Source organism: Toxotes jaculatrix, chromosome 21, assembly GCF_017976425.1.
Source record: "Toxotes jaculatrix isolate fToxJac2 chromosome 21, fToxJac2.pri, whole genome shotgun sequence".
NCBI lineage: Eukaryota > Metazoa > Chordata > Actinopteri > Toxotidae > Toxotes > Toxotes jaculatrix.
The window spans coordinates 12,340,155-12,359,007 of NC_054414.1; the positions used below are offsets into that span (position 1 = coordinate 12,340,155).

Sequence of the window (18,853 nt, forward strand, 5' to 3'; positions counted from 1 at the left end):
CTGCTCCACCGGTGGAGTGAGGCACACTGAGCCTACCTGCCGAGGTAGCGTCATTGAAAAACGATTTCCTGTTGGACGTTTCAAAGTAAAAGCTGCACACTGATGGAAACTACGTCTCGGTCTATGTTGCGTGAATATAACGTGTTCATGGTAGTTTCATGTATGTTCATTTTCCTACTTTGTTAAAGAAAAACATTTTAACACATATTGTGGCTGGTCGTGTGTATCCCTCGGGCTCCCATTATTATGCTATTACTTCGAAGGCAAAACCCTCACACTTCCAGTCCTCCTCATCTTGTCTCTGGCTTAGTATGGTCGTCTCGCGTTTCTGCATGAATTTTAACATTAACATCAGATGTTTCCAAACAGTCCACACCAGCAGATATTTAATGTAAATGTTTATTCATCTCAGTTCTCTGTATAAATCCATTATTTTACATTGATCCAAACTGGGATCAATATAACTTAACTTACTTATATTGATCCCAGTTGACACGGCAGAGAAAATGTGACATATTTTCGTTGTGGTAAAAATCCCTGTGATATTCTAGTTAATGTATATTTTCCAGAGCTTTGTCATTATCACCATGGCCCAAGTCAACAGGCAAACATACCATTGTGTTACCGCATACTCACAAACACAGGCACAGGGAAAGATTGTGTGTTGATTTCTCTCATGTACCAACAGTACACTTCAAACATGTAATAAGTCTTTCAAATGTTGTTTTCTGAGCTGTCAGACCTACACAGCAGGCACGTTACACTGCATGGGTTTGTATCTCAGTTTTTTGGGGGGAGCCTATGAATAACTCTGTATGTGTTACTCATTTAACTGAATTATTCACTTTATCATGGGCAATTTGTCAACTGTAATAAGATCAGCGAGCTGGCACCAAGTGGCTGGCAGAAAACCACTTTTGACAAGTGTCTCAGCGCCATCTTGTGGTCAAAAAGAAGTAGGCAGTCTGTTTCCACGTTAGACAACATTGTACTGTAAGTGTTCAGATTCAGTTGCTCATTTATTTTTAGCCCATTTTCTTCTTTTTTCGTTTATTAAAATGCCACAGTAATAGTGTGGGTAAAAACCAATAGTAAAAGGCTACTTGTAACCACAAATATACGTTTGAATAGTTGAATATATAACAATTAATCATCTTTTTTATGGTTATCGCAGGTTTTGTCGGCTTTCAAATAATGTAGTGCATTACTTGAGCTTTGTACTTGAGTAAATACTCTTAGTTTCATTCCACCACTGCCTCTTTTATTGTAGAGTAACTGTGCACACTGAATTGAATGTTGAAAGGGTTGGTAAGACATGTTAACAAATTAAGAACTGTAACTCCAACAATTCAGAGCAATGCAGACAGTGATGGACTTCCCTTTAAACCACATGTGGGTTTGATTTGTTCAAATTAGGAAAATATGATACAAAAGTGAAATATGTCAATAGGTAATTATGGCTATTGAGGCTTTGAAACAATAATGTGGCTGACAGCAGCTGTAACGGGATGTAAAACCTCTGCTCACTGACAAGTGGTCACATTGTGCATTCAAAAACATCCTGAGTATGACGAGAAAACTGTAACTATGTGTGAGTGTGTGTGGGTGTTTGTGAATCTAGAAAATATAGAACATCTGAGAATACTTACCACATTTCCCTCAGACCAGAGTCATTTACCACAGCAGCTTGTTTTCCCAACTAACATCAGGTTACACCAGCTGTGTGATGTGTGTATTTGTGTGCACATGAGAGAGTATGTGTACTGTATGTGTTTATGAGTTGACAGCAGTGAGGTTATGTGTTTAACGGTGTATGTATCCGTGCAGACACACCTCCTGACAGCTTCCTCTCAACTTCAAATGAGGGTAAAGGAAGTGTATAAACTTCTCACCTTTCAAAAAAAAAATACACACCCTTTATAAAAATCGTCTTTATCTTTTTCCCCATCCGTTCACTTCCTGTCTGACAGACTTAGCCACCATGACAAGATGAGAAAGCAGCTCTAGCTGCGGGGTGCAACAGTGTGTGAGTGTGCAGAAACTCTGTGTAAACACATGCTGGGTGATAGGTGCAAGTCATTGTTAACAAAATGTCGCCTTAGCTGTAAAAATTTCACCTGAGTACGTCCTAATATCAGTTGTCCAGTTGTGTCAGGTGTTTCAAATCCAAGTCCACAGTCTGTAAAGTCTTTAAATACATCAGGATTTTCTCTTAATATCCATTAAAATAATTAATTATAGCAGTTTAAAGTTTGTGACTTTGAAATACAAGTCTTGTGTTTCTTCTCTTTGGGCGGTAGGAGTAATTTCTAACAAATAACTTTAAAAACATCTCAAATTTACATGGGCATACAGTGAGTAAACCCACTATTGACCAGCACGTTTTGATTGTGTTGACAAGAAGTGGCCCATAAAGTAATCCACATCTGTATGCAGCAGATGCTGTAGTGTTAACATTATTTAACCCTTGGGAGGCAGGTGGGAGCAGAGCTGCATGTATTTCCTCCAGCTGTGGCCTCAGATAATCCCATTTCTCCCTCCCAGTGCTCCGGTGTCCGGGGTTTCAAGCTCTCCGCGGCTCTCTGGCTCACATCACAGAGCTTTATGCCAACGAAACGGGTCAGTCACTTTGTGAGCTGCGTCAAGTCAGCTGAAAACAGCTAGAAGTCCACCGGAAATACCCTGATTCGACATTCAAAATAAAACTTTTATTGTTCACAAAGAACTCAGAACTGGAACCACAGCAAATACTGAGTAGCCTACATCTGTAGCTGTTGTGATGGAGATTGAAGCATGATGAAAGGTGCTGTAAGTCTGATTTCCTATTATTGCTTTTATTGGTCAGAATTAATTAGGAGGACCTTATGGCATTTTGATAGATTAAAAAATTAATGGTTTCATTGATCAAATCTTTACTTCAGTTTTTATTGTCTGTTTTTCACTCTTTCTTTTTGGTGAGGTGTCTTTGTGAACCTATTTTATTTCCATTCTTTATTCCTTTTTTAATGTCACCAGCACTATCCTTAATGTAATTAAAAATCAGCTTTGTACTCGATTAAGAAATCCTGACGTTGAAGTCTTTGATTTTGAAAATCAAACCCGGAATTTGTAATTGTATTAATGATGTATTGACACTGGTCACTTGTTGAGTGCAGCGCACACACAGGAAACCACGCAGTTACAATCTCATTTTGCAAAGCATACTACTGTCTGTTGTGAGGGACATCTGATTTGATCAAAGTTTTCACCACATTTGCTTTCAACAGGCATCGTTTATTTTTCCTTTAGTGTGTTTGTTTTGTTTTTGTTTTTTTGTTTTTTTTTTTCTTTCCCAGAAACGCCCAGTCAGGCTCAACTACTGATCTGGACTGAAAACCTCCAGAGCGCACATCACATCAAGTGGTTATCATGTCTGGTGAAGAGGCTCCAACTCAGCAACAACAACCGGAGCAGGAGAAGACGCCGGATGATCCCCCGCCGCCGGCTGCAGACGCACCGCAGGAGTCCGGGGGCAGCCCCGCAGCCGAGGAGAAGTCTCTCTCCTACCGCGCTTTGGTGCTGACGGGCCACGGGGGCTACGACAAAGTGAAGCTGCAGGTGAAGACGCAGAGCAACCCGCAGCTGAAGGCAGGAGAGGTCCTGGTGCGCGTCAAGGCGTGCGGGCTCAACTTCGCCGAGCTGCTGGGGAGACAGGGGCTGTACGACCTGCTGCCCTCCCCGCCGGTCACGATGGGAATGGAGGGCTCCGGGGTCATAGAAGCAGTCGGGGAGGATGTGAAGGACAGGAAAGTGAGTAAAGGCCTGCTGAATGCGCTCACACACCCACAGAAATACCACGCGTTGTAAAGTCATGTACTGCAGAGCTGCTAAAGATGTAGAGTTCGGTAAAAATCTGCATCGTATTGCTCCTCAGAGGCACATGAGTTCTCGTTCCTGACCAAAAAATGCTCGTAATCTTTTCTAAACACTACACCAGGTTCTTTCTGTCATTATTTCGCCCCTGTCTCTAGTTCTAGAGAAACCAAGAAAGTCTTTCAGCCTTTGATGGCAGAAAACGGAAAAACACCATCATTACTTCACTGTTCATTTGAAGATAAGTTCGTTAATAGGTTTCTCTGACTCATTTGCAAACTCAAAGTGAAAAAAAAGTTTAGAGATATGCCTTTTAAGACCCAAAAATGTTGAAAACCTATTCAGATAACATGCATTTGGAAACTGTCAGTGTGTCTGTGTACAGTTTTCCTTTTTCTTTTTTTGCAAGTTTTTAAACATCTCTGCAATATACTCTGACAAATAACCTCCATTTGTCCAATCCATTAATGTAACGTAATCTCCATATTTGAAAAACGTTGTGGAGAGAGGCTGTAACATTCTGCTGTTATGAGTAGTTACAGTGTTTGATTTACAGTGTGTCCTTGAAGCAATACATTTACCTTCGCCTTGATAAGAGCTTTCCAGAGGTTGAGTTTTATGGAATTTTCATTTATCAAGTTTGATGAAAAGGTACAGAATATTTATAAGGTATGTTTCTTTCCCTCCTTGAAATTCATAAAACCCAATATTGGCTATGCCCAGATCTGAGAGCCAGAAGTTGTTTTTAAACTCCATTTCTGCTTTTTGGGGCGTTAGAAAAAGTGGAAATTGAATGGAAGTAACACCTGAGATCGTGAGTTGTGCGTACCTGTGATTTAAATCCAGTCTATTTGAAGACTACCTGTTTCCTGCAGCTTTAGCACATTTTCCACAGACTCTATTGAGCTAATTCTGAGGCCAGAGGCTCCACAGGTTATGGGTAAAACATGCAAGTACCTCGTTTTTTGTTTTTTAACAGGATATAGAAGATAAAACCAAACTGACACACTTCAAGTGACTTCCATGTCTTTATGTAACAACTTTTGCTAAAACTTACTCAAGTTTTCCCAGGTTCAGGTGTGTGTGTTTGTTTGCACTGGTGGAAATAATCAAAGCAGTAGGATCTTTTACACCGTCACTGTAGATGATTATGTTCTGTGTGCGTACACTCATGCATATGGAAGATGGGAAACACTCACAGCTGAATGAGTAACAGGACTTTTCAGCTGTGTCACTGGGTTGATAATAGGTGCATTATTTGCTTTGTATGTAAATCTCATCCTCAGATTACTCCCAGGCAGAAATCAAATGTTTTTCTCTCATTTCCCCCTAAATTTTTCTGGATATTGTCATAATTTCATAAAATAAAGAACCATCATCTTTCAGAATCAGAATAAGTTGAACCATGACCTGACATCCGCGCCAGTGATTTCAAGAGAAATGAGGCGTTCAGTGAGCTTTGCACAGTTCATTATTGTGCGTCTTAGCCCGAGTTCGTGCCTCTCGTATATCCACATTACATTCCAGTCACAGAGCCATGCATCTGATTTTCTGCAAAATACAAACCCAGAAGATCCCTTAACAACACTCTGTTGTTCTGAGGGGATTTTCACAATCCTTAAAAACTCTTTTCATCATCTGGTTGCACCTCAAGGATGGTAGCTTGAAATAACATGTTTTTGTACAATGTGAACAAAATTAAAAAAAAAAAATCTTAGCACTTATATTGCTAAATATTGATGTAACTGTCCTGTATTTTATATTTTCATTCTGAATAACACTTCAATATTTTGTGTGAGGATATATGTAATTCCCAGCTGCCTTGAGAGGGAACAGAATCGTAAAAAACATCAGCAGGGTTTATGCTTTTAAGTCAGTGTTGTCATGACTTGTTTCAGTCAGGATGTTTTACTGCTATTTGTTGCTCTCATATGGAATATTCAGAAATATTCATCATCCCATAATAATCTCCTAACATGAGAAGCAAAAACCATATTTAGCTTGAGTGTAAAGAAGGCCTTGGGAGTGCTTCAGTGCTTCTTTAACTCACCTGTCAATCTGAATAGTTAAATGAGATACTCTGGGGTCAGACATAAGTCCTCTTTCAATCAAACTTGTCTTTTCTGTCTGTATTTGTGCAACAAATTGCTTTATAGGCTGTTATTAAGTTTAAGATGTGTGTTTTGTAAATATAGTTCCTCCCTGTCCCTCAGTGTCAGTATGGAATTCCCCTCCTCCTCCACCCTCATCTTATTCCCTCCCACATCCATCTCTTCATTTTCGGAGAACAAGAATCTTATAGGGGGAGTGGTGCGTTCCATCACCTCTTTTTTGGAGGGAAGCAGCAAAACACAAGATACCACAAAACACCAGATAGAGCAGTGCAGGAAGCAGTGTGGTATTAAGGATACAAACAGGGTTGAGGCAAAGAATTTAAAATGTGCAAGTGCAAAAATGGGACAAGTTTAGGTTTAAAATTGAAAGCAGTAGCTTAGCTTAAGATTAGAGATGGTCGGGTTAAGGTTAGGGTAAGAATCTGGGTGGGACTGCACTGGGATACATAGACACAGAACAGCAGACAGTAACAGAAAGGGAAGCCACAGTGTTTTTGGAGATTGACGGGCCAGGCCAAGCAGCGAGGCTTCTCCAGATAAGCACAGAAGGGTGTGGCGGTTTCATAAGACACTTGGGAAGCAGGCAGACCAGATGTGTTATGGAGGATCCCATTGCAGTTTGTATTTTAAGATTCCAGATCCTGCATTACCTCATCACAGAAGACAGTCTCTGATTACGCCTTGCACCTTGATTGATATTTGGATGACGGCGGCCGAAATTCCTGTGTTAAACTGTTCCAACTGCTCGCTTTGAAAGAAATACACCATCTGTTCTGCAAATAAGCTCTTTAATCAACTTCATGTTGTGTGATGAGAGGATGTGTAGCAATGCATTTGGTATTTAGCACAGAGCTCGCTAATGCAGTCAATTTAAAGCTGGTGCCTTTGATGTTTTAGAAATAATTTATTATGAATAATCCATCTGCAGCAGTGCAAAGTAAAAAAGTGTGTTTACTCAACTAACAGACCAATATACAGTATTGAGGTACTGGTATTTTTTCCGTTTGCTGCTACAGTTAAGGCAAAATATTATACTTTTATAGACTGAAAAAGTTGGGTCCCAGCTTTTTCGGCCTATGATTTCATACACAGACAAAAAAAAACAATGTGTAGTTGGGGCCTCTGTCAATTTTTCTTACTGTGGTAATGTTACTTCTTCCAGCACTGTCCATCTGCACGTTTGAGCATTGAGTGTGTAAAACACACACACAGCAACATATTTGCTGTGGTTGGAGATGCTCTCTCCTGTCTGCTATTGAGAAGTGTTTATATAGTTAGACAGTGACAACTATACATGTGCATAAAAGAAGAGAGCAAGAAGTGACATGTCTCACACCCTGTTTATATTTTTATGCAGTGAAATAAAGAGCAGGAAACTGTCCTGTCACACTCACTTTGCGGACAGAAGTTTTGTAATGACTCAGTTTAAGTAGACAGCAGCCTTCCACATGAACTTCACCGTCCTACTTGGAACATTATTTGAGCTCATGTTAGCTTTTCAGGAACTGAGCTCAGCCTTTTTTTTTAAAAATTGACTATGCATGCATTTCTGAGTTCATCCAGAGGAGGTTTCAGAGTGTTTCATAAGACCAGGGTTGAGGAATGTTATGAACCCAAAAATGAGCACATGTCATCTGGATGGAAGTTTAAACATAAAACTCACCAAAAGTGGAACAGTTCAAAGATACCTCACTGCTACAGACATACACAAGATGTGCATGTGTGTGTCTAAATATCATCTATACATATATATATATATCTGTATTTCTATATAAATCTGTCTATTGTCATTGGTTTGTGCGCAGCAGGAAGTGGGCGTGGCTCGTGAAGCTGTTTGAACAGGAAGCAGTGCAGCATTCACAATCAGATCAGACTTCTTTCCTGTGCCCTTCACTTTTTTGGCAACAACAGTGATACTTTTATAAGAGCACGTTTCTGTGGAAGAAAGCAGCACACTGTGAGGAAACATTTCCCCTAAGTCCCCTTGTCTGAGCTCATATGAAGATCGTAAAAAGCCCATAATTTGCTCAGAAACATGGAGCAGGTTTTTATTTTGTTTAAAAAATGTGTAGCCATGAGGAAGCTGTAATTTAGCAGAATGATCAATAATGACTGTGATCATTAGTTGCAGCCCTAATTTCAGTAGTATTAAAGAATGACATATCAGGGTATCTGCTATTAATTGATAGTTGTTTAAGGATGAATGTGGATTGTGACATAGAGCAGTAGTGTAATTACTGGCCTCTGTGGCATTCAACAGCAAAGATGCCTCAGATGACTTCCTGCCTGTTTTGACCTCATTGTAGGAAGAAAAAAGCAGTTTCAGTGTCCCTAATACTTCAGACAAGAGCAAAGTGACACAAGAAACTGAGCTCACTGAAGAGGAAATCACTTTGCTTTCACTCGTGCACACAACATCTGTCTATTACTCTCCCCTTCATATTCTTAAAGAGTCAGGTCAGCTAAAGTGCAAAAGAATCTCGTTTTCACACCACCTCAGAGATCTGTCTTTTAGATGAATGCCTCCACCCTAACACAATAGATGTGAAAAATGTTCACAGTGAGATCTGTGGATTATTCAGAACCATAGGGACTTTGTGTCCCCTGCAAAGACAGATTTTGTCTGATTTTTTTTGCCATCCTAGCAGCCCGCCTCGTCCGCTTTGATCCAGACTGAAACATCTCAAACAGCTATTGGTTGGATTGGTTGTAAATTTTGTACCAATGTTCTTAGTTCACAGAGGCTGAATCTTAATAACCTACTGACTTTACTTCTTGCACGTCCATGAGGTTTACACACATATTTCACCATCACCATCGCCATCATCCCCCTCCGTAACTTGGCTCCGTCTCTCCCCTCTCTTCCTCTCTTTCCTCCCTCAGGTGGGAGATCGTGTCATTGCGTTGAGCCGCAGTGGCATGTGGCAGGAAGTGGTCGTTGTGTCCGCTGACCGCACCTTCCCCATGCCCGAACAGATGAGCTTTGAGGAAGGCGCCGCTTTTCCCATTAACTACTTGACTGCCTACATGATGCTGTTTGACATGGCCAATGTGAGGCCGGGCAAGAGCATTCTGATACACATGGCCGCAGGTAAAGACAAATTCAGAACATATAATCTAATGCAATGAGTTCAGTATAATCAGTTTCTGTCAGAGACTCTGATGAGCAAGGAGATTATGAAGTGCTCTTGTCTTGAGCTGATCAGTGTCAGCTAAAAAAAAAACTGATAGAGATGTATTGTTCCTGCAAGTTATGACAAAATCCAACAAGTTAAGGACTTTCATTTCTCCAAAATTTTGCTTCTTCTCTCTTTTGTGGCTTCTGTCTGCTATTTCTTCTACATGTTGTATTTATGTGGCACAGAACATAAGATGGCACATAAGATGTTTCATGCATTTATGACATTTGATTGTTGTTTAATTTAAATTAACTGCAGAATAAGTGATATTTTAAGTAATTTATCCAGTAAAATGCAAAAAATTGCTTGGAACAGCTTCTTAAATGTGAAAATTGGATGCTTTAATGTTTTAATCCAGGTAAATTAAATGTTTTGGACTGTTAGTTAAGCAAAAGAAGTGAATCAAAGTTGTGATATAAAGACGATTAATCTCCTTAAACTAGATCAGTGGCATCCATCACAATGAAAGGTTGGACAGACCCTCTCCCCCATGGTTTAAATGTATCAGTGTAACAAACCCAACTAACGTCTCCTGGGAAACGTGTGAAGAGTCACACAGCTTGTTTACTCCAGGTCACTAATCACTTCTCTGAATGCAGCAGCATTTCTGTGCTGAAACATTATCAACTGAGAGACCATCGGTCATAGGTGAAGATATGGTGTGCCGGCATGGTTGCTTTGGCAACACCTGACATTTCAAGAAGGGGCTCCAGCAGCATAACAATCAAGTGTGTCTCATTTTCTAATGGTGTTCCCAGTAATTGCTGGGTAGGGCAGACACTTATTTCAAAATAAAAGCTTGCTTTTTAGTCACGAGTTGTGAAAAGAAAAGCATAATTTCTCAGCACATAGAATTCACTTTAGGTATCATTGTCTACAAGAGTGATTGTGTCTTCTTTTAGCGTTGAAATCAAGCTTAAAGCATTAAAAGATACAACTGAAAATGAGATAGCTCAGGATGTTACCCGCACTCGTATGTCCAGATATACAGGTCAGTTACTGTCAGCGTCTCAAGATCCACTGTCTCGGTCTAGTACTGTTCTGCATCAACACTCTCAAAGGCCACGCTTCAGTGTTGAGTGGGTGGTTGTCAGCTGACCTGCATGAATCAGCCACATGAGGCCAGGGTGAACAAGAGGGCAGGAAGGATTGGGGGTGATTCTGCAAACCCAGGCGGTCATCATTTAGAATAATTCTTTCACTCTTAAATGATACAAGGCCATAGAAACCAGACAACACCATCTGCAATTTCATCTATTTGTTCCTCAGCCTTTACACAAAATCATTTCTCTTCAATCCCACTACTGCCCCTGGAGTTGTTATCAGAAATGAAACTGACCACAATCCTGCCGCTGTTAAGGCTTAATCTATCATGCATGGATGACATTTTAAACCAGTGAAATCCAGTTTTTCCCTTTTATTTCCCTTAAGTAGCTTAAAGGATGAAAAATCATCTTATTCAGACGATCTGACAGTAACACATATGGTATATTCGGTATCAGCATGCATGCTTTTATGACCACATCATTCCATCACATGGAAATATAATTTTTTTTGTGCATAACTGAATTCACATTTTCACAAGACTCCTCAGGACCTATTCTAGTTGGCATCTGAAGTCCTGTCGTTTGAGTTAGAACACCATTGTTCTCCTAATGAAATAAAACAGGTGGATTCAGTTGAGTTGGTGTATATGTGTAAAAGATATATAATATATAATGATATGTCTGTGTGTATGTGAAAATGTAATTTTTTTATTAGATGCTCAGTAAAGCAGGTGTGAGTGAGACAGGAAGTAGCTTTACTCAGTGATTCTTTCCATTAGAGGACTGAGCCAACGCAACAATTAAAACCAGTGTCATTTCTTTGTTTGATGATTAAATCACAGAGTATTTTAGAGAGGGATCACACAGAAATTGAAAAGCTCTGCTACTGAAGGGGAAAAACCCGCAGATGCCACTGTTCTCATGTCGGTTTGTGCTGCTGTCCCCACATCTGTAGGTGGGGTGGGTATTGCTGCTACCCAGCTGTGCCATACTGTGCAGGATGTGACTGTTTTTGGTACGGCATCGGCCTCCAAACATGAGACTGTTGCACAAGGTGGGGTAACTCACCCCATTGACTACCGAACCAAAGACTACGTGGAAGAAATCCGCAAAATCAGCCCAAAGGGTAAGAAAAGATACTAGTCAGCTTTTTGTACTGCACACTGTAGTGTCCAAGCACAAAAAAAACATATACCTATTATTATTATTATTATTATCTAACTATTGTTCCTGACCAGGAAAATTAATATATTTATGTTTCATCTTAATATTTCTTTTTTTTTCTTGAATATCAAGTTGATGTAGAAACATAAAAAGCTCTTCACCTTCATCCTTTCCTTTTTTATTCTGTCTCTCTGCAGGTGTGGACATCGTCCTTGACCCACTCGGTGGCTTAGACACCCAGAAAGGCTTTAGCTTGTTGAAACCATTGGGAACTCTTGTAGTTTTTGGTAAGGCACTTGGAAAAAGGCAAAACATGCTTCATGCATTTGTTGAGTCTTCCTCAGTGTATTTATATTTATGCTTTATTTTACCAGAATTACTTGAATTTGAAATTATGTTATTTGACATGGTAGTCTCTTTTTGTACGAATACAATAAAATTTGGGTCATTGTAATGTCATCCCCATTATCTTGTTGCACATGTTTCCCTTCATATAATTATAATTAAAATCAGAATCCAAAAATCAGCTGTAGCCAGAAACCAGGCTGTGTCCAAGTTCCATACTACCCATTAATTCTAACAAGATTTTGAGTCTGCAGGTAATTCACACCGGAATAGCAACATCAGAAACTTTTTTGAGCGTGGTGTTGATGGGCACTATCGTCTCACAATGAAAGGATATGGATGAGCTCCTCGCAGCTGGAAAAAATTCGCATTTGTCAACGCACATCGTGTGCCTCAGTTTCTTTTATAACTAACTGTGCCTCGAGGTACACACATCCCAATATTACATCCACTAAGTTTGCAAAAAAAGTAACAAAAATATCAAGAGAAAGGCACCACTAAATAGACGCTCCCCACCAAAAAATGTATGACATACATCTACAGTGATTTGACATCATTTATGAAGACATAATGTCTGCTGAAGACGTCATTTTGAGGCATTGTAATTCCACTAATCTTTTTTTGAGAGTATCTAGTGAGTAGGCCCTTTATTTCTTGATATTGTATACTAACTGAAAACCTCTATGAATATAAGTACATGTATAGTATAGTAAATACAGTAATCTATTACTTTGTGGTGTGACTGGGATACAGCTCAAGATATCTTAATCCTCACTGATTTTTTTCGGGATATCTAACATGATTTCTTCTCTGCATCATTTCTGTTCTCCTGTTCCAGGTGCTGCCAATTGTGTGACGGGCCAGAAGAAGAACCTGTTGGCCATGGCAAAGACCTGGTACAACCAGCTCTCTCTCAACACCTTGAAACTGATGCAGGCCAACAAGGCCATCTGTGGCTTCCACCTGGGCTACATAAATGACGAGCAGCTCATCAGCAGGACTATGTTCAAGCTGCTGGAGCTTTACAATCAGGGAAAGATCAAGCCCTGCATTGACTCACGCTACCACTTTGAAGAGGTTAGTTTTGATCATGTTTTACTGAGAATCCGAAACATGTAATAGCTGCTACTACAGTAGCATGCAAGACTGCTGATTTGCTGCACTCAGCTGTGTTAATGTTTTCTCTGCTGCTCACTCCTAAGTATTCACAGACATGAGATGGGGGCTGTGAGGCTTCTTCTGCCTCGCAGCCCAAGCAAAACTCCTCCTGGTGTTTTCCTCCTTTCCTGTTCTGCCGTAGACGTGCAAACCTCAGTTCCCCCGTCAGATGAGATGATACTTAGCGGCTGTTGCTAGGTGACAGTCTTAATTGTTGCCGTGGCATCCACTACTAGTGGGGATGTCTGTGTTCTGAGTTTCCCTGGCTGGTTTCAAGGATAGGCAGGAGGGTGATGCAAGACGATCCTGGCTGTCTGTCTGTGAGCAGGAAACAGTAACAATAACTGAGGCAGGGAGTAATATGAAGTCAGATGACTTATGGCGGAGATACACAGCATAGATAACCATTGTGTTTATTTCATTAATCCTTCCTCCCCATTATTCATCAGTCAGTAGTGTGTGTTCATGCAGCCACTGCAAAACTGGCCCAGTTAATACTGACTCTCTTGTTTTTGCTTTTTCACAGATTTCGTAGGTAACTTCTCCACATATTTTGCACATTACAGTTATTTGAATGAGAGGCACGCCCTTGTTTTAGGTGGGAAATGAAATTTTGTGCACACACTGTCTTTCTGCAGGTAACTGATGCCATGAGGCGCATGCATGAACGCCAAAATATCGGGAAAGTCATCCTTCTTCCTGAACCCAAGAAGGCAGAAGAGAAACCAAAGTCCAACGCTGAGCCGGGAGAAAACGTGGAAAAAACTGAAGCTGCCGTCGAAGAGAAGAAAGAGGAGGCGACAGAGGAAGTTAAAGCAGGGAAGGATTGAGTAAGAGTGTTTATCTGAATGGTATTTTCAAACACTTCCTGAAAGAGTTTCCCTGTTGTTTAATTGTCAAAAACAGGAAGGAAAAAAGAAGAGAAAGCAAGATGCCGTTAATTCTTTGTCAGTATTTTTAAATGTTTAAAAAGTTTGTGTTGTGCAATATGTCTAAGTGGCGTGTCAGTGTTGGTAACACTTGTGTTTTAAATAAAAGTTCACTGTATTCTGTTACATTACCAAAGGAGTAATGTATTCTGATTACAGAGGACGTTCTCCCCCGACAACAGCTCAACAACAGCTTGAACATAATATCTGTAATAACAGCAAACCAGGCCCAGTATGTGTAAAACATTTAAGAAATGGTCTCAGGAGTGGTCCTGTGCTTTGACTCATGAGTCAAAGTAGAATTGTGATGCACGTAAAATCAAAAATATACCCTCAGCGGCTTTATACGTACTGGTTCTGGTTCTGTCTTCATAAAGTGAATGTGTCAGAAAAAAATAAGTCTGTAAACAAATGTGAAATACATTTCCTGGTCTTTGTGTCGTTTCAGTTTTTTTTTTCTTTCATCAGTGTCATACTTACAATCTGGCCGAGTAATTTGAATGTAATCAGGATGCATTACTGAACTTTGGTCATTTCTCAGAACCTGTTACAGATCATTAATTTGATGAAGTAATGAATAACTGTATTAGAAATTTTGTAACTTACTCACCCAAGTGTGTTTTAGCAGTTAACATTAGTGTAAATCGTGTTAGAAATAGCAGTGGTGATACTTAGTCCAGTTTAACAGATTGAGATGCACTACTGAAATGTCTGTAATGATGAGTGAAGGTGTCTTTTCGCATGCTCTCCTCCTCGATGAATGTTGTTCGACAGTGGTCTCCGTAGGGAAAGCCCAGGTCAGTATCTTACTGTACTTTTCTCACTTATTTGTGCCAAATTTAAGCCTTTCATCACTTCCATCAAGCCAGCTGTGAATAACATTTAGCGGGACTTCCCCGCCTTGGCAATCACTCATAGGTTTTCTTCCAAACAATGTCAGGCTGAACTCGGGCGAAAACTGTTTGGCAAACCATGTTTTTTAGAGGGTTTTTTTTTTCAGGTTTTCTTCCCTTAATTTTTGTCCTGTGGTTTATCTGCTCTCTTAATTCTTTTCTTGCCTCTTCAAAATCAAAGTGAATAGTGGTAAGTTTACAGACATTTTGCTTAGTGATTCCTCTTATAAATATATATATACGAAGGGAGTATGAAGTAAAGCTGCTTTGCTTATGTCTCCAACTTGTCCTAATCATGCTTCTGTTGTAATGCACTTTGTGTTTCTGTGCTCAAGCTGTATTCATTATGAAGCTCTTGCAGCATTTAGTGATGGCTCATTAAGCTTCCATTTTCAATAGAGCGTAATAGTGGAGTTTGGTCTCAGCAATTCAAATGTTTTGTCCAGCTGTGGGTGTAATTCAATGCTGTGACGCAGAAGACGCTGCAGAAGCACAAGAAAGAGTCTCCCCCTCCATCCAGACACCAGACCAGCTCCTCACATTCCTCTCTCCACCCTCTCAGTCCTGCTTTCTGTCTCTCTCTCTCTAATCTCTCTCCCCGTCCAGCACACGTTGTTTTGATTTCTAAAGAGTGCTTGTAACAGAGTTTCACATTTAATGCTTTATGTTATTTACATTTGTGACATTGTGTTGTTTTTTCCTTTTGACCACTTGGACAAGTATTTTTAAGTTTGGCCAGGTTTCCATCTCGTAGCATGAAGTAAGACCTGATGTGGATTTGGAGTGGGAACTGGAGTCTTATGTTACGGTTTTTATCCTTTCAGACTTTCTTTTGGGCTGTTGTAATTCGTGAGCCCGTAAGCCTGATATTTGCCTGCATGACAGATGGAAATCTAGACTTACAGTTCAACTACTGAATTAACCAAATAGTAGAAAAGGTAAACGAATGAGCTTTTTGAGTGTTTTCTATGTGACAACAATTTTGAAGAGCCATTAGTGAAGTTAAAACATGTAAAAACACTTTAGAGCCTACTAATTTCTCCTAATTCTTTGCAAATATTTACATAATAATTATATTTAAGATGTCTGACTGCAGTTACATGTAAAAATAGAACAACTACATTTTGCTTTTGTGCCAAAATGTGACCTTCAAAATCCAAGATGACAGTGACAATTTTCATGTTTCATGTTAAAACCTAACAGCAGTATGCTGTAAGTGATATACAGTATGCATGAGTGTTCACTCATGCAGCGAGGGACATCTGGTGGTCACTGAAAAATCTTTCCTTAAAAACACTCTCCACAGTGTTTGCCCATGGACAAAAATGTGCTGTAGCCTGCCTCTTCGAATGTGAAACATTCACAGAAAACTAAGCTAAATAAATCCTCCCCAGTTTGGACCAATATTTTGGTCCAATATTTTGGTCCAAACTGGTCAAAATAAGTTTTGTTTAATGAAAGTCTTAAAGAGTCCAAATATTTGCCCATGTTAAAGCCTTTTAAATACTGACTGATATAATCAGACACATTTTAATTAATTTCATTATTTTTTCTTTATTTTTATTTTTTTTTTAGCTTTTACTTAATCATGTTGTTACACATGCGATTCCAGATCTGTTTTATATCTCCATAAGTGCTGTTGCTGCATTCATGAAAGAACAATGCTGCCTTTATTCATTTTTATGCACACTTCATGCACACTTACATAGGCCGTCTGTGTCCATATGGCACTAAAGTGTCTGCATTATTAAAGTGTTATCACATATCTTCATCTAAAATCGTGAATTATTTCCTTATTAGGTTAAAGGGGCATTAAGTAGATGGTTAATAGATTCACTCATTTCTACACAAAATCTTATTATCACTCTTAGGTAATGTTAAATCCTAACATTCAAGTCACTTTTTTTTTTTTTTTTTTTACAGCCAAGAAAGCAAACTGCAGGTTTGGTCACAGCATGTTTAAAGCGACATTTAAATTCACAACCTGCAGTGAATTTTATTATTTGTCCTTCAAAGAACAGTAACCTGTGCCTGCAAACAGTTTTTATTTGGTTGAGCATTTTCCTGGAATATGCATGGCAAGCAGCAGGGGTCCTCACATGTACATGTAAGTAAGAGCAGAGTTTCAGGAACTTAACCTCTGCTCTTATATACATGCTCCGTCTGCTCTACGCAAGTACATACTTTCTGTGCTGCCATTGTCGGTACGAAAGATTCAGGGCTGTCTGGACCTCTGAAAAGGCTACAGGGACAAGTGATTTGTCTGATCCAGACATGTCTGCTCAAACATTTCTGACTCATCTTCCTGTCCTGGAGGAAGTTCCCATGACAATCTCATGATCATGTGTGAGTGATGTGGGATTTTGATGACCAGTACTGATATTTTGGGGGCTGAACAGGCCAGTGTGTTAGCAGTGTGTAAGTTTTTTCAGTGCAAAAGACATCTAAGAAATCCAACAATTCAGTGTTAATCGCAGCGTTTTATTCTTAACAGATCATGAAACTTGTATTTCTCTAGCTCAAATTGATCATTCACTGAAAGGTTGTATTTAGAGGCAGAAATATTCTTTTTTTCCAAAAGCTGATGAGTACAAATTTACACCCATGTAACTTAAGTTTACTGTTCAATGTTACATGCAAAGGTCTGATGTACAAATGCCATAAAATGTAAACACTGTACTTGTATAGAAATGTATGGGTGACTCACACATAGCTCTGAGCAACACTTGAACTTGCATGTAATTACTCCACACCCTGGAAAAACATACATATGTCAAGTTTAGGACCCCTCTGCCACTAAAACTAAGATGCAGACAAAGAGTTAACACACAGCCTCTGCAGTTTGATACAAAAACCCTAGAAGTAAACTGCAGATGTTGGATTTTATATTTAAACATCTTTCTGTGAAAAGTATCTCAGAATACTGTAAATGTCTTATCAAATATGAGGGGTACTGAACACCTAAACATATGGACTTAAGTATGTTTATAAAGGGTGGAGAGGCTGACACGGTCAGCTGCAGTGATAAGATTACACTTATTATCAGAGAATGCCACTCTGGACGTTTATCTAAGAGTCTGTCCAGCCCTTTGTACAGCAGATACTTTACACAGTCTTGGAAAATTAGAAGATGTCCTTTGTTTAACCCTCAGCTGTCTGCAGCGGATGACATTCCTACACTTGTAGCTGCCGCTGACTCAGGTCGAAAGAAATGCCTTCATGTATTTTTAGATGGACATTTCCAGAAAAAGGCAAAGTGACAACTTGTGCTTGAACTACAACGTGTCTCTTCTACTGTTCAGCAGCTGTTTGATCGTCATTAACGTCAGTTACTAGTAGGTCTGTTAATATTGCTGTTGTCAGGCTAAAATGTAGTTAATCACCAGTGTACTCAAAGAGCCACTAGTAGTACAATAAGAAAAGCTGTTTATAAACCATTCAATCAATTAATCATTGACAATGGCCAATGAATACTACACAAATATACAGCAAAAGAACCTGTGTAAACTGCTCAAAGTGGCCACTTAATCAGATATACCTGTAGACTCGAACGCACTCCAATATTCATTGTAGTGAGTGGTGTTATAATGTCTTGTCCAGCCAGTTAACCAATATGAGGAGGGGGGGGGGGGGGGGGGGGGGGGGGCATGTTACACCACACCCTCAGTGATAAACACCTTTGAATTATATATAATTATACTATAACAAGAACTGGCCATTATGAACTGCATAAAGGTAGACTAATTAGCTGTTGTGCTGGGCTGCATTAGATTGTTTTGATGTACTTAAGTGTCCAGGGAGTAAATACTCTAAAACACAACTGCACACTGTGATGAATTACATGAAAGTATGGCTATATAATCAAACATCTGTACTGTTTCTTGTAACACTTCATAATACAGAATGAGGTGTAAGGGCTGTAAAGTCCGAGTTTCTTCTTCCTTATTCCTTATATTTTCTTCCACTTTACTTACATTGTATTATAAAGCGTTAACCTCGTTCGTTTATTTTCTCCATGACCTCTATTTTGAAGTAAAACGTCGGTGGCACGAAAGTTCTTCTGTGGTGCTTTTAATTCGAAAGGCGATGGCGGAAGTATGGTGTTTACGCTGGTTAACTTGACACAGTGGCTTTAAATGGGAATGCCCTCTGTGCTGCTGAGGGAGTCTCCTT

The 18,853-nt window shown here is 39.6% G+C and overlaps 1 protein-coding gene across 1 annotated transcript; it reads left to right on the plus strand.

Moving 5' to 3' along the window:
* The first annotated feature begins 3,147 nt into the window (after positions 1-3,147).
* On the plus strand, positions 3,148-16,445 carry LOC121201530 (synaptic vesicle membrane protein VAT-1 homolog). Its single transcript, XM_041067407.1, has 6 exons — positions 3,148-3,789; positions 8,850-9,057; positions 11,147-11,317; positions 11,553-11,642; positions 12,539-12,777; positions 13,497-16,445. The coding sequence occupies exons 1-6, from the start codon at positions 3,409-3,411 to the stop codon at positions 13,686-13,688; spliced, it is 1,281 nt and encodes a 426-aa protein (XP_040923341.1). The 5' UTR covers positions 3,148-3,408; the 3' UTR covers positions 13,689-16,445.
* The last annotated feature ends 2,408 nt before the right edge of the window (positions 16,446-18,853 follow it).

Coding starts and splice junctions, on each gene's coding strand:
- LOC121201530 (XM_041067407.1), top strand. CDS start 3,409: ATGTCTGGTGAAGAGGCTCCAACTCAGCAACAACAACCGGAGCAGGAG. Junction 3,790..8,849: donor AGGATGTGAAGGACAGGAAA/GTGAGTAAAGGC, acceptor TTCCTCCCTCAG/GTGGGAGATCGTGTCATTGC. Junction 9,058..11,146: donor TCTGATACACATGGCCGCAG/GTAAAGACAAAT, acceptor CCACATCTGTAG/GTGGGGTGGGTATTGCTGCT.